General features: G+C 46.3%; 1 protein-coding gene across 2 annotated transcripts in view; it reads left to right on the top strand.

Annotated features, from left to right (window-relative positions):
• Positions 1-375: 375 nt before the first annotated feature.
• Positions 376-12,815, top strand: part of Gabrb3 (gamma-aminobutyric acid type A receptor subunit beta3) — a 228,623-nt gene continuing 216,183 nt past the window's right edge. Inside the window, exons 1-3 of one of the 2 annotated variants that reach the window (XM_038313911.1) lie at positions 376-455; positions 1,299-1,390; positions 1,592-1,659. In XM_038313911.1, the coding sequence (XP_038169839.1) occupies positions 376-455; positions 1,299-1,390; positions 1,592-1,659 (240 nt within the window). Of the gene's footprint in view, positions 456-1,093; positions 1,174-1,298; positions 1,391-1,591; positions 1,660-12,815 lie in introns of those variants that run through there. The other variant, XM_038313910.1, reaches the window with a different exon arrangement.

Raw genomic sequence — 12,815 nt, 5'->3', positions numbered from 1 at the left:
GCTCGTTACTTCCCATCATTATAGCGAGAGGCCAGGGTCTCTTAAGTCCTGTTTGAACTGCAGTTCATCGACGAGATTTCACTTAACAGTTAATTATGAATGCTTTTATGTGAGCAGGAAAGATTCAGTACTCACATGGTTGGGCGGGAGACACGGGGAGAGGCGCAGCTTAAGGAGCCTGTTTTACATAGTCATATTTGATAAATAGATAATCGGGCCGCCATGCAAGGGGCTGGAGGATGGGTCAGGCGGGAAAGCCCGGGGGTGGGAGTAGGGGCGGAGGGAGGCGGGGATCCCCACGTCGCCGTTGGTTCCTAGCTCAGTGACGGTGGAGTGGAGCAGATCCCACTCAGGTTAGGCTAGAGGAGCAACGCCATGTGCTCCGGGCTCCAGGCCCTGCTACTGTCAATTTGGCTTTCCTGGACACTGGGGATCCGCGGATCTGAGCCCAGCAGGTGAGAATGGGGCTTCCTCACAGCTCTGCCGCAAGGCTCCTCACCAGGCAGCTCGCCGAGCCTCTGTGCAGCGCCCAGTGGGTCTCCGGCGGAGCAGGGCGAGGTTGGAGGTGGAGGGTGGGATGGGCTGGGGTGATGCAGAGCATTTCCCACGCCTCTGCTGCCCTCCCGTTGCATCTAAGGGTACCATCCCTCCCTCGTCCGGCTGTAGGGAGCTCAGGGGAGCTAGCTCGGTGGCCCATCCCCCGCCTTGCCAGGCGCCACGCAGTCGTGGCCCTGGCCCGCAGTGGCCAGAGCGGATTTGCGACCGCACGCCGGCCCCTCCCCGCACCTCCCGAGCGGCCGCTACCGCGGCTGGAGAGGGTGCCCGGAGCCCCGCCGTGACCGCGGACTCGTAGGGGGCGGGTGCTGCTCTTGGCCGGCTCCGCCCCCGCCTCCGCCCGCCCAGCGCTCCCGCGCCGGGGCTCCTCCCTCCCGGCCCGCTCCTCCCCCTGCTCTCCTCCTCCCCCTCCCCCTCCGCCTCCTCCGCTCCGGGCCAGCGCGGCGGCGGTGGTGGCAGCAGCAGCAGCAGCAGCCCCGGCTGCGGGTCGCGACGGCGGCGGGGCGCCCCCTCCCCCGTGCCGGGGCGCGGCGAAGGGATGTGGGGCTTTGCGGGAGGAAGGCTTTTCGGCATCTTCTCGGCCCCGGTGCTGGTGGCGGTGGTTTGCTGCGCCCAGAGGTAGGGTCGCTGATGGGTTGACGGGAAGCGGGCCGGGCGCGGGCTGGCGCGCTGTGTGCGCGCCGGGCGCTGGCGGGCGAGCCGCTACCTGACCCTGTTCTCTGTGCCCCGTGCCCCTCTTTCAGCGTCAACGACCCCGGGAACATGTCCTTTGTGAAGGAGACCGTCGACAAGCTGTTGAAAGGCTACGACATTCGTCTGAGACCCGACTTCGGGGGTAAGTAGGATGCGCGCGGCCGCTGCGGGAAGCGCGATCCTCCGTGTTGGCGGCCTGGGTGGAGAGGGAGGCGGGGGCGGCCTCCGCCGAGCTGCAGCGGGGTGGGGTGGGTGGTCCTTTGAGAGCCCCCTCCCCATCCTCAGAGTCACCCGTACCCCCTGCTGAAGCCTGGCTGATCACAGTGTACTGCGCTTCCCGCAGGTCCCCCAGTCTGCGTGGGGATGAACATCGACATCGCCAGCATCGACATGGTTTCTGAAGTCAACATGGTGAGTGCCTGCGCTTCCCCCAAGCTGTCCCTGTTCCTACCCGGCCGCTTGGGCCCTTCTATGTCTTCCGTGCTGGAGGCCTCAGCCGGCCTGGGCTTCCTGGTCCGCAGGGGAAGCCGCGCGCTCTGGCGCCGGGCTCTTGCCCGCCCCGCTCCCTGCACGCTCGTGGGCACCAGGCCTGTCGCGGGGTCCTAGGATGGCCCAGAGTTCCGGTCCTCAGCGCCGCCCGAGGCAGACAGCATCTCAGGAGGGCTGTCACCTGGTCGCGAGGCTTCCCGAGCGCTGTCTCCCCCTCCCTTAGCAACAGGCGCTGAAGACTGTGAAGGGAGACTGGGTGTGGGGGCGGCTTGCATTCCTAGGTGAAAGGTACTTAGGATTTCCTTTGTTGTCATTTGGAAAGAGCTGCTGACTGCGGAGAGAAGAGCAAGTATCTGTAGTCTGTGTCTAGTGGCTTCTTGGGTGGGTGTCCCAAGGCTCTGCTTCTTGAGGCCCGGTTTCCTCCACCGGGCGCTGTCCTGGGTGCTGACGGAGCCCTGCCCTGCGCTCTTGGGGAGGCCTCCTTGCCAGGACTCTGGAAGGTTTGGCATTCCAGGGTCAGGCTTAATGCCTATGCTGACCAGATCCAATATTCTGAACTGTGGGAAGAGGAGGTCAGTATCCCCAGGTGCGGAGACTGTGCCCCCCCTCCTACATTAATGCATCAAGAAATAAGAAGCTAAGTGATGTCGTGAACTGAGGAAACATGTTTGTTGATTTGTCTGTCTAGTGGCCCTGTAGAAATCCTAAGAAAGGGTGTTTGAACACAGTATTTTTTTGGAAGCCATCAGTCGGCAACTTTTCTTCTGAACATACCATGTTGAGACTATGAGTGGGTATGTTTTCCTTATTAACGTGTTGTACAGTGGAATCACATGGGCAAACTTGCTTTTAATTCATACATGCTAGTGCCTCGCTCCAAGGAGTTCTGGCAGGATTGGGGTCGAGTGGAGTCTTGGGGTATTCACTTGTAAGAACCGTGCTTCCAATTATTTTGAAACAGGTGTTTTGTAACTAGTCTGTGAAGAAACGTTGTAGCAAACTACAGGAGCAATTTCCTGCAATATTGCGTAAGATATATATTGAAAGATATGTTATTTGGGGGAATTAGAGGAAAAACATCCTACTAAATTTATTTTTATAATTAAAGAATTAAAGTAATGGCATGAGGTACTTGTAATTCAGGAGCATAGTGCACATCGGCCTAACATTCACAAGTCCACACTCTGACCAACAGCACTGGTCTCCAGTGCCCTAAAAATGAAAGAGAAGCAACAGTGTTTCTGTTTGGTTTTTCCATTCATTTCCTCCAAAGTATAGCACTCAGGACATCGTTGTATACAGGTAGCGCAACATGAAATACAGGAGGGACGTGACGTTAGTGCACACTGGAAAATAAACGTTATGTACTTATTCCTATCTTTACAATATTCCTTGTCCAGAAGCAATGTTTTTATGACCTTATGGTATCAGGTTTCTATATTCAAAATCTGCAGTCTGAAAAAAATTTCAGTTGGTAATGTCAAGATCTTGAGAAAGCTAGCATGAACGTTTAGTGTGTCACTATGTCGAACGTCATTGTATTGGATGTCAGATGGGAGCAGACTGTGTTGAATGGTGCCTTCAGAAGTCTACACAGCGTAACACGGTCAGAAGAATGAATGAGGGACAGTGGTAGTGCAGACCCTGCACAGTTTATGACTTGGTTATCCAGCTCTTGTGATGTCATGCGCACAGTTGATATCACAATGTCACTTACTTGTCTTAGTTCATGGTCTTTGAGCGGAGGTATCCTGGATTTCCCTAGATTTATTGACAGATAGATCGAAAGTACAGACCACAGAATATCACTGTTTCAAACTATACACAGCATAGCTATGGCATATTCTTTCATGCCTCCTCAGTTGGCATTCTCACGGACGTACTTTTTCTGATTTTGGAGAACTAACTTTATTTTGAACGTAAGCTAGGGCTTTGTAGCCTTGGAGACCAAAGCCTTTGGACAGATATGATTGACAACGGTGTGAAGTGTCTTCTTCCTCAAGGAAGCAGATTAGCCAACATTGTACTGCAGACCACACATGTACATGTGCCTATTATTAAAAGAACCTCATATATAGCAATGGTTATTATTTTAGGAGTCACGCTTGGCAGGAGACAACAGAGAATATGTGGATTTAAGGCTTGAGACATCACACAGTCACTTTTTAAAAGTAATTCATTCAATTAAGAGCTTGCTTGGTCACTGCACAAAACCAAGTACTGTAAATTACGAATGAAGAAATAATTGCCAAACAATAAGTAGTCTAGCTTTAAGAGGGTTGTAACTACTGGAAGTAGCAATGGTTCTCACAAAATCTGTGACATGGTAAGTCCCACTATAGTAGATGATGAGCCTGCAGAGTAAGGAGAAGGAGCAGAGAGAGGAGGGAAAAGTAGCTGGAGAGGGATATTTTTGAGGAGGAAAGCTTCATGAAAGAATGTAGAATAAAACTGGACATGGGCATGGATTCTGGCTGTTATCAGCAGTAAAAGACCGGGTTGGCAAAGGCAAAAAAGGCCTTGTGAGCAGGATCAGAGTTGAGCGTCTCACCAGAGACATGAAACTCAATGCAGAAGACATACAAGTTGCCTAGGCCCTCCTCCATGATACCAGAGATTCCACAAGGTAATCCGTGGAAGTTTGTAAATTGGCAAGATTTGAGATGTGCTGTAAAGAGGATATTTTGATAATAGTTTAAATTTAGACAGCGCGAAATGGTAAGGACTAAGGATGGCAGAATTAAAAATATTAGTGATAATGATTATAAAAAGTCATGTGTTTGTTGTAAATTTTCCTGAAGTTCCTACCCATATACATATATGTGTACACACATATGTGCAGACACATGTACATATAAAAACACACTCACAAACATACCTACAAATACACATCGACGCATGTGCACACAGTCACATGTACACACACATAGACACACACACAATCATTTGTTTACAGTGCTCAGAAGCAGGCTTAGGACTGCGTGCCTGATTGGCGTGCACTATAGCAGTGAGCTACCGTGGCTGGCAGCTCCATAGACATAGTTCTAAGAACATACATCTAGTGAATTAGAAACCTGCACACATACTTTGAGTGAGATTGTTTAGAAACACATATGTAGCTAGGTGGGAGAGATGAAAATGTGCTTGCTTATGGGTTTAGGAGTGTTGGAGGCCACCGCTGCACAGCGGCAATGCTGTGCCTGTCTCCTTAAGCAACTGTAACGTGCTGTCTGTACCTGCTGGAAGATCATGCTCCCAAGGAACATCTGGTTTCAGATAAACAAATATGTAAATTATGTGCATAGGTGTGCTAGCTGACCACTCTTATTTGGAGTTTTGTGCAAGTAGTTAGGAATAGATTTGGGTACTTTCATACACAGAATTGGTTTCTGTCATAGCCTGATATGTGGACACTGGAGAAATTCTACTTTTTTTTGTCTTCCAGTTTTTCTTTCCCTCCTCTTTTTATTTGGCTTTCCTGACAGTGATCAGTCAACATCATTTTCTTTGATATAACTTGTCTCCTTTCTCTTATTGCCGACTTTAAAATTTCAAATATCCTGGAAATTATGTGTGTGGATGTTATTACTGAGATTTAGTATATGGATTTCTGAGAGATTTCTATGTGAGAGGATATTATCTACCTAAAATTATTATGTTTATGTTGTGTTTTTGGTGCTTAGTGGTGGTTTTTGTGTATGAATCGTATTGATTAGATAGAAGGACATATGAATGAAGATAGGAAATGCTTAAAAATAAAAAATACTGGAAGATATCTAAATGAGACTTTGGTTTATTAAAACAGGTATTGATTTGTTTGTTAGTTAGTGTAAACTGCACATCTTCCTTTTTCGGTGGAAAGTACTATAGGCATAAGGTAAGACCTGAAGTCCAGCTCTTCTAGGACTGTGCCTACAATTTAATTATTCCATCAACATTAATTAATTAATTCAATCCTAAGGAAATATAGCTGCAAGATCATTATTTTCCTGGTTTCATGCACATATGAACCCTCACCCCTGTGCCTTGTCCTCATTGCCATTAGGGAGCATCCACGGGTACAGCCTTAGTTGGGGCTCCATTGCTGTGATAAACACAGTCGCCAAAATTAACTTAAGGAGGAAAGGGTTTATTCCATCTTACATGTCCTAGGTCACATGTCATTCCTGCAGGAAGTGAGCTCAGAAACTCAAGGCAGGAACCTGGAGGCAGGAGTTGATGCAGAAGCCATCGAGGGCTGCTGCTTACTGGCGTGTTCTCTACGGCTTACTCAGCCTTCTTTCCCATTGAACTGAACCGAGCAACCCAGGGGCGCCCATACCCCAGCCACACAGTGAGCTGGATCCTCTCCTCTCAACCATTAATCAAGGAAATGCACCACAGGCTTGCATGCAGGCCAGTACCACAGGGACATTTTCTCGATTAAGATTCGTTCTTCCCAGTTGACCCTAACTTTTGTCAAGTTGACAAAAAGAACTAGTACACAGAGTGATTATTGTCACAGTTCTAGCACTCCGCTGTTAATATGCCATGGGCTGCATTTTTTCCCTCATAAATCTACTTGTATACATCGAGGTGTAAACATAGTATAGTGCAGAAGAACACAGTCTGAGTACATTTCAGGAAGTCTTTTGGAGCCTTTTAACTACTAAATAGACCCATTCTTATTCATGTACGAAGCAGGTGCAAAGCATTAGCTGAAGGTATTTATGCAAAACAACATAGGGGCACAAACTAACGTTAACATGCAATGTTCACACACTCACACATGTTCATATACAAGTGTTCTCATAGTATATTCACAAATTCTTATGCTAATAAGCACATACACACATAACCTATACTTAGTTCATTTTTCTTGGCTTTTTCTTTCCCAGATGAGAGAAGAAAGGCAGAGATATTCTGGCTAGAGTAAGCTAGGATCAAGGGTTTGGGGAATTGTCTGACATCGGCTCTCTGACTTCAGTTGCCCTGCTGTTGATTGCTGATTGGGAGCTTACTCCAAATCTGTGCTCTGCTGGTTTGCAAGCAGGAGGCTAAAGCCCAGAATCCTTTAGGGTACTTAGAGAGTATCTAGGCCTGGCAGCTATGGTTCCGCTTCCAAATCTGTGAACTCTTGTCTCGTAACTCTGAACCCCTTACTTTAAGTGCACAGATGGATACCAACACTCTATCGTGGGGGGCTCTGCAAAGAAAACTTCAGTCAAGACTGTGGAGTCCGTATCAGAAAGGCGTCTGTCGCCTGTTTCTCCACTACAGGGATGAGCCACATTCAAGACTGTGTGAGAATTGCTTCTAGCAGTTCAAAGGTAGGGAATGGACCAGGGCATTCAGTGCAGAGGACAGCTAGGGGATGACTCAGCCAGGGAAAGTGTGTTTTGCTGACCCAGTTGGGGCTTGGAAAACTGCTTACTAGGAAAGGCCTCTCAGGAAGGTCCATAGAGTGTGTCAGTGTTTGAGTCCAGGCTGCCATGCAGAGAACTATGGATGTTTATTGAGGACATTGCCTTTCACTGCTGGCCCGCTTCATGCCTAAGTCATGAGCGAACATCAATGCCAGGCACTTATAAGAAATCACAAATGAACTTAGGAAATAGATTACAGCAGTCCCTTACATAACATGCTTGATGTTGAGAGGCTTGTGTTTAATATTAGAATGGATGATGGAGGGAGCCCTAGGCAAATGCTTTTTGTCTTTCCCCCTAGGGAGGTTGTAAAGCTTGTATTGTTGGATTTTTTTTTTTTTTTTTTTAAATGGATCTTACCCTCATTTTCCTGATGTGAATGGCTTCCTTCATGAGCCTGCTCAGGGAGCTTATGGTACCTTGTGTGTAAATATTTAAATATTTAGTCTCAATCAATGACTGCTTAAAGAACAATTCCACGTGAAATTCCCTGAAATTCAGTTTATTGACACTTATGGCTAGCTTCTGCCTTCAGCCTCCAAGAGCAAACCCTCTGCTCGTGTATCCGTCGATGACCGGAAGTGAATGCAGTTGGAAAAGTGGCTGCTGCTGTTTGCTCTTCTTGTCAAATCTTTTGACTGTTTCAGTGAAGAATGTCTGTCTCCCAGACATTAAGAGAGAGGGCACTTCCTTCCATTAAATGCACACAGAGTTCAGGGGGTGAGCACCCAGGACTCTGAGGAAGAAAGGCTTCTGTCGGTTTGTCGACTTTATGATTTCACGTCTCAAGCGGTGTGGATTCAGTACTGGTCTTGCCACAGTCTGGTGTCTGCAGCAGCAGAGGTAGCAGCGCCTCTCTTGCTTGTCACGTGGGTCTGTGTTTTATAGTGTGCACTGATCACTGTAGTTTGAGGAGTAAACGAGGCACATGGGACAGCTGGAATCCCTTGACGTGTAAAAGGCTTACATCACTGTGTATGATTATTATTTTTTATCTTTTCATCTTACATTCTTCAAGTATCACATCCCATTGACCTTCAAGCGTGGCGATCAGCTTGACAAAGTTTTAAAGGTGCAGATGAGAAAACGTGCTTGAGATACACCAGCACAACTGTGTTGTCCAGCAAGGCTGGGGCCAGGTCCTGCTTTAAAGGCTTTCCCAGCTCACCTTCTAGAGAGTGACACCCACGCTCTATGCAGGGGTCAGAGAAGTGTCACCTCAAGCCGGGTTTTTCCCTTCTACTTTTTAAAGAAACTCTGTATTTCATTTGACGTCACAGTTTTGAGCTTCGGTGGTCTGCTTCACTTGGTCAGTCTTCTTCACGGATTCTCTATTAGACCACACTCTGTGAGGCAGTGCTGTGTCTATGAGGAGTGCTTGCCTGTTGCCTGACACTTGAGAGGCGCCTCTTACATATTTGCCGGAAAAAAAAAATGATATGAATGAAAGCAAAAGATGAATGTTTATACAAGTGCATGAATAGGTATGAACATTTCCAAGAGGATATTTTTATAGCTTGAGACTTGGGGTCATGTGAAGTCTCTTCCAGACAGATACGCATGCAGTTTCTTACTTCAGGAGGCATAATTCCGAATGTGTGTAATTGTACTCAGGATAAGACCATAAGTTGCGAATAAAACCTTCGGTAGCTGTTGCCTCTGTCACTGGGGAGCTTTTATGTTGATTTCAAAGCAGAAGAAGAGTGAAAGCTCGCACTGGCCCCACAGAATCCAGCCTGCGTAAGGGTTGGTGTGGGTAATTCTAAACCACTCACCGTGTTGTGACACAGAATTTTCGTCTCTACTTGGAAAGCACATGAGCCTTTCCATACAGCCGAGGAGTTGAGGTTGCTTGTGCTTTTTATAGAGACTCCTCGGGCCATGCTCCCCCCGCCCATCAGTGTTATCCAGAGATGTGGTGGCTTTCAGTTGCTTGCTGATTTTTTAGGGCGAGGTACTTTAGGATCATTCATGTTATCCATTAAGAAAATTATCTGTCTGCGGAATCTGGGAGAAAGGATAAAGTCAGGTCCTCTCCCTTAGTGACTTGCTGTGCCACGGATTCAAACCAGAGTCCAGCTTTGCTTTCTGGGGCTGGGGTGTAGACTGGCCTTCTGTGTGGCTTTGGAGAAGACAGGAGTGCCAGGCAGAATCCATGGCTAAGTGCTGGCTGTTGTATCTCTGCATTTCCCCGTGAAGCTCAAACATCACACAGCAACATTGAAAACAATCGAAACATCAGCATGAGTGATTCTCACATTCAGATGAGCAAGAAAGAAATTTAGATGAGAGTAAAGCTATACCCATTGAAGATCTCTGATTTACGCTTCTTCATTCATTTGAAAGAGGGTATAGATTCCATCAGCATATATTTTATCCCACATCCACCTTCTACTCAAAAATTAAATTTTAAAAGAAAATGTGATGTTGAAAGGATTAATGAACCATGAAATTAACGCTTTCTACACAGTTGTCATTGTTGCTGTAAATACAAAATAAAGTAAATCTTTTTTCATTGTGAATCAGGGGCTATGCATTTCGCAACGATGATAAAGAAAAGGAATTCATTTGTGGTTCATTGATGGTAATGGGTGACATTTTCTGTACACAAAAACTAAGTATTTGTCTTCATGGGCCAACTTAAAAAAAAACAGAACAGGATTTTGCTCCACAGAAACAGGCTTTCATGATGAGGGGACGGTTGTTACTTTTAAACCTCTGTATTCTTTTGAGAGAGCCAGGGGAACAGTTTACAAGTTAGGAAACATGAGTGTCTTGAAAAATAAAAGATTCAAAAGACTCCGATCTCACCACACATAATCATTGTTGTAGTGGTGGAGCTGGGGATAAAACACAGGCAGCATTATCAAAAAGGCAAATACTCAATGCTGAACTTCAACCCTAGCCCAACAGACTAGCTTTGAGAGCAAAATGTGGCTTACCGTGACTGCTGGCTTGGCCTGTTTTCTCGAGAGAATACTGGGGCTGAACATGGGGACAGGTAGATCCCAATGTTGAATCCCATAGAAAAGTCCCCTTCTGTCTTTAAACATGTTACATTTCATACCCAGCCATCTGACATTTATATGTTTTCAACGTGATCTTGTAGTGCACACTCTTGTTTGCCTGCATCCTTCAAATGTAGGTATTTGGGAGCTTTGTACCCCATGCAACAGCTGAAATGTGATCACGTTTAAGAAGGGATCAATATTAATGCCATTGTACTGGTATGAGTTCCTGAAGGGCGAACTTGACCCCTTCTTCCCTCTGTGGCATGACACAGCAAGAAGGCTCTGCAGGTGAGACTCCACCTTACACTTCCGAGCCTTCTCTGCTGGAGGAGACAGCTTCAATTTCTTTATAACTTACCTAGATGCAGGCATTCTGTCACGGACTTAGATTCCATAACAAAATTATAACTCATGTTATCTTTGCAGAAAATAAGATTCTTTCTGGATAAAGGATTCTAGAAATATTAAAGAACTCTGGGAGAGAGTAATTTAAAAAAGAAAAAAAAAACTGCCTCCACGAGGTGACCAATTTTGTGTAGTTTTTTAAGTTGGGTGTACACGTTCATGAATACTTAGTGGAAATAGCTCAGAGTCAGATATTTTTCCACACTGTCCCACAGACTGTCGTACCGCCATAGAGGGGAAGTATCACTTGTTTTAGCTAGAAAGTCCCTTGGGGACCTGTGTATGACTTAGGAATTACAAAATTCTGGTGTGAGTAGGTGAGCAAACCAAAGTAGATCCAGAACTGCAGTGAGTCAAACATTTAACTTTGATGGTTTTTTGTTTGGGCCACTTCGAAGCACAAAATAACGGGCTTAAACCAGATTGAGGAGCCCATGAAGTGGGCTCACTGGGTAGGGGCACTTACCCAGTAAACCTGAGGACCTCCGTGAGTTCTCAGCACAGCTGGGCTTGGCCGCACTTGCCCATAACCTTGTACTGAGAAGTGGAAACAGGTGACTCCTGAGAGCTCACTGGCAACAAGCCTAGCTGAAACAGCAAGCTTTCAAGGCCCTGTCTTAGGACAACCAGACCAATAACAGAAGATACCCACCTAATGATTCTGTCTGGCATCTGCTTGTGCACACAAATGCTCTTGTGGTCACACTCACATGCAAGCACTATGTGGTAACTTATCTTTCTCCCTCCCTCCCTCCCTCCCTCCCTCCCTCCCTCCCTCCCTCCCTCCCTCCCTTCCTCCTATGCTCTGCCCACCCACTCTGTCTCTGTCTCTGTCTCTGTCTCTGTCTCTGTCTCTCTCTCTCTCTCTCTCTCTCTCTCTCTCTCTCTCATAAGAAATACAGATTTGTGGCTGGGGGAATAGCTCCATCAATAAGGCCTTGGCCATGCAAGCACAGGGCTGAGTTTGTACCCATGGCTCTCCTGTAAAAACCAGTCATGACTGTGTACATCTGTAACTCGAGAGCTGGTGAGGGCAGTAGGGATGGGAGGGGGATTGGAGATGTCAGGATCCTTGTCCAATGTTCCCTGGAGCAGTGGGCAGTGAGCCTAGCTAATTGATGAGCTCTGAGTTTAACAAGAGGCTCTGTCTCAGAAGCTAAAGTTGAGAGAAATGGAGAAAGTCACTTTGTGTCAACACACATATGTATATATGCATACACATAACACACACTCACACACACAGACACACATACTCACTCTCTCAGGGTTCTCACTTTGCAAAGACAGTGCTCACGTGCCTATCTATCTATCTATCTATCTATCTATCTATCTATCTATCTATCTATCTATCTTCTGTCTTTCTGTTAACCTGTCTATCTATTTATCTGTCTATCTGTTATCCATCTAGCATGTATCTCTATCTGTCTATCTGTTATTGGTTCAGTACCTATCGGTCTGTGCAACTATCTTCCTCCTGTGGCTTGCCTTAGTACTATATTATAGTACATAAAAGTTTATTTTATGATTCAAAACTGGTTGTCCACACTTGGGAATTAGCTTATAAACTGAGAGTTTAATTGCATAGATAATTTTCTCAACACCCCAAGAAGTTAACCCATAGAGGCCATTGGAGGTTTAACTTGCAAGAGTCTCTGTGCTGTAAAAAAAGTTAACTGTCAGAATATTTAGACCACAGAGAGTGGTTTGAGAGAACTCGGACCGACAAATCCTTTATGTCTCTTTATTACCTTGCTTGTTGCTTGAGCAAATACCCGAGACAGAGTTTAGAGAGAGAAGGGTTTAGTTTGCCTTAGTTCGGGTCTAGCCATTCTTGGTGCAGAAGGCTTGAAGGCAGGGCTGTGAGCCGCGTTGCCTTGGCAACCAGAAAGCAGGGCTCTGGCTCTGCTGTAAATCTTCAAGTGGGCTGTGGATGTATCTTCTGTAGCCAAAACATCTTTCTGTTATTTATCTAAGATAGCTAAATTTTAAGAGAAGCAAAATGTCCACATTCGGGTTTAAGAATTGACATATGTTTAACTAATGTTTTGTTTTGGAATGTTTTGTGGCACTTTAGCAGTTTCATAAATTTTTGCATGGATTTCACAAAATAAACCAAAAGAGTAGAGGGCACAGACTTGGCCACTGTCAAATGGACTATTGTATTTAACCAAATGCTGGGCAATGAGACTGCACTTGAGGAAGGCAGTTGAGAGGCAGGGAACAGAGCTAGGACAGAGGAGCTTCTGGGTCCACAGCT

Source organism: Arvicola amphibius, chromosome 12 (assembly GCF_903992535.2).
Source record: "Arvicola amphibius chromosome 12, mArvAmp1.2, whole genome shotgun sequence".
Taxonomy (NCBI): domain Eukaryota; kingdom Metazoa; phylum Chordata; class Mammalia; order Rodentia; family Cricetidae; genus Arvicola; species Arvicola amphibius.
The sequence above is the reverse complement of the archived record's forward strand: the minus strand, read 5'-3'. Positions and strand labels throughout refer to the sequence as shown.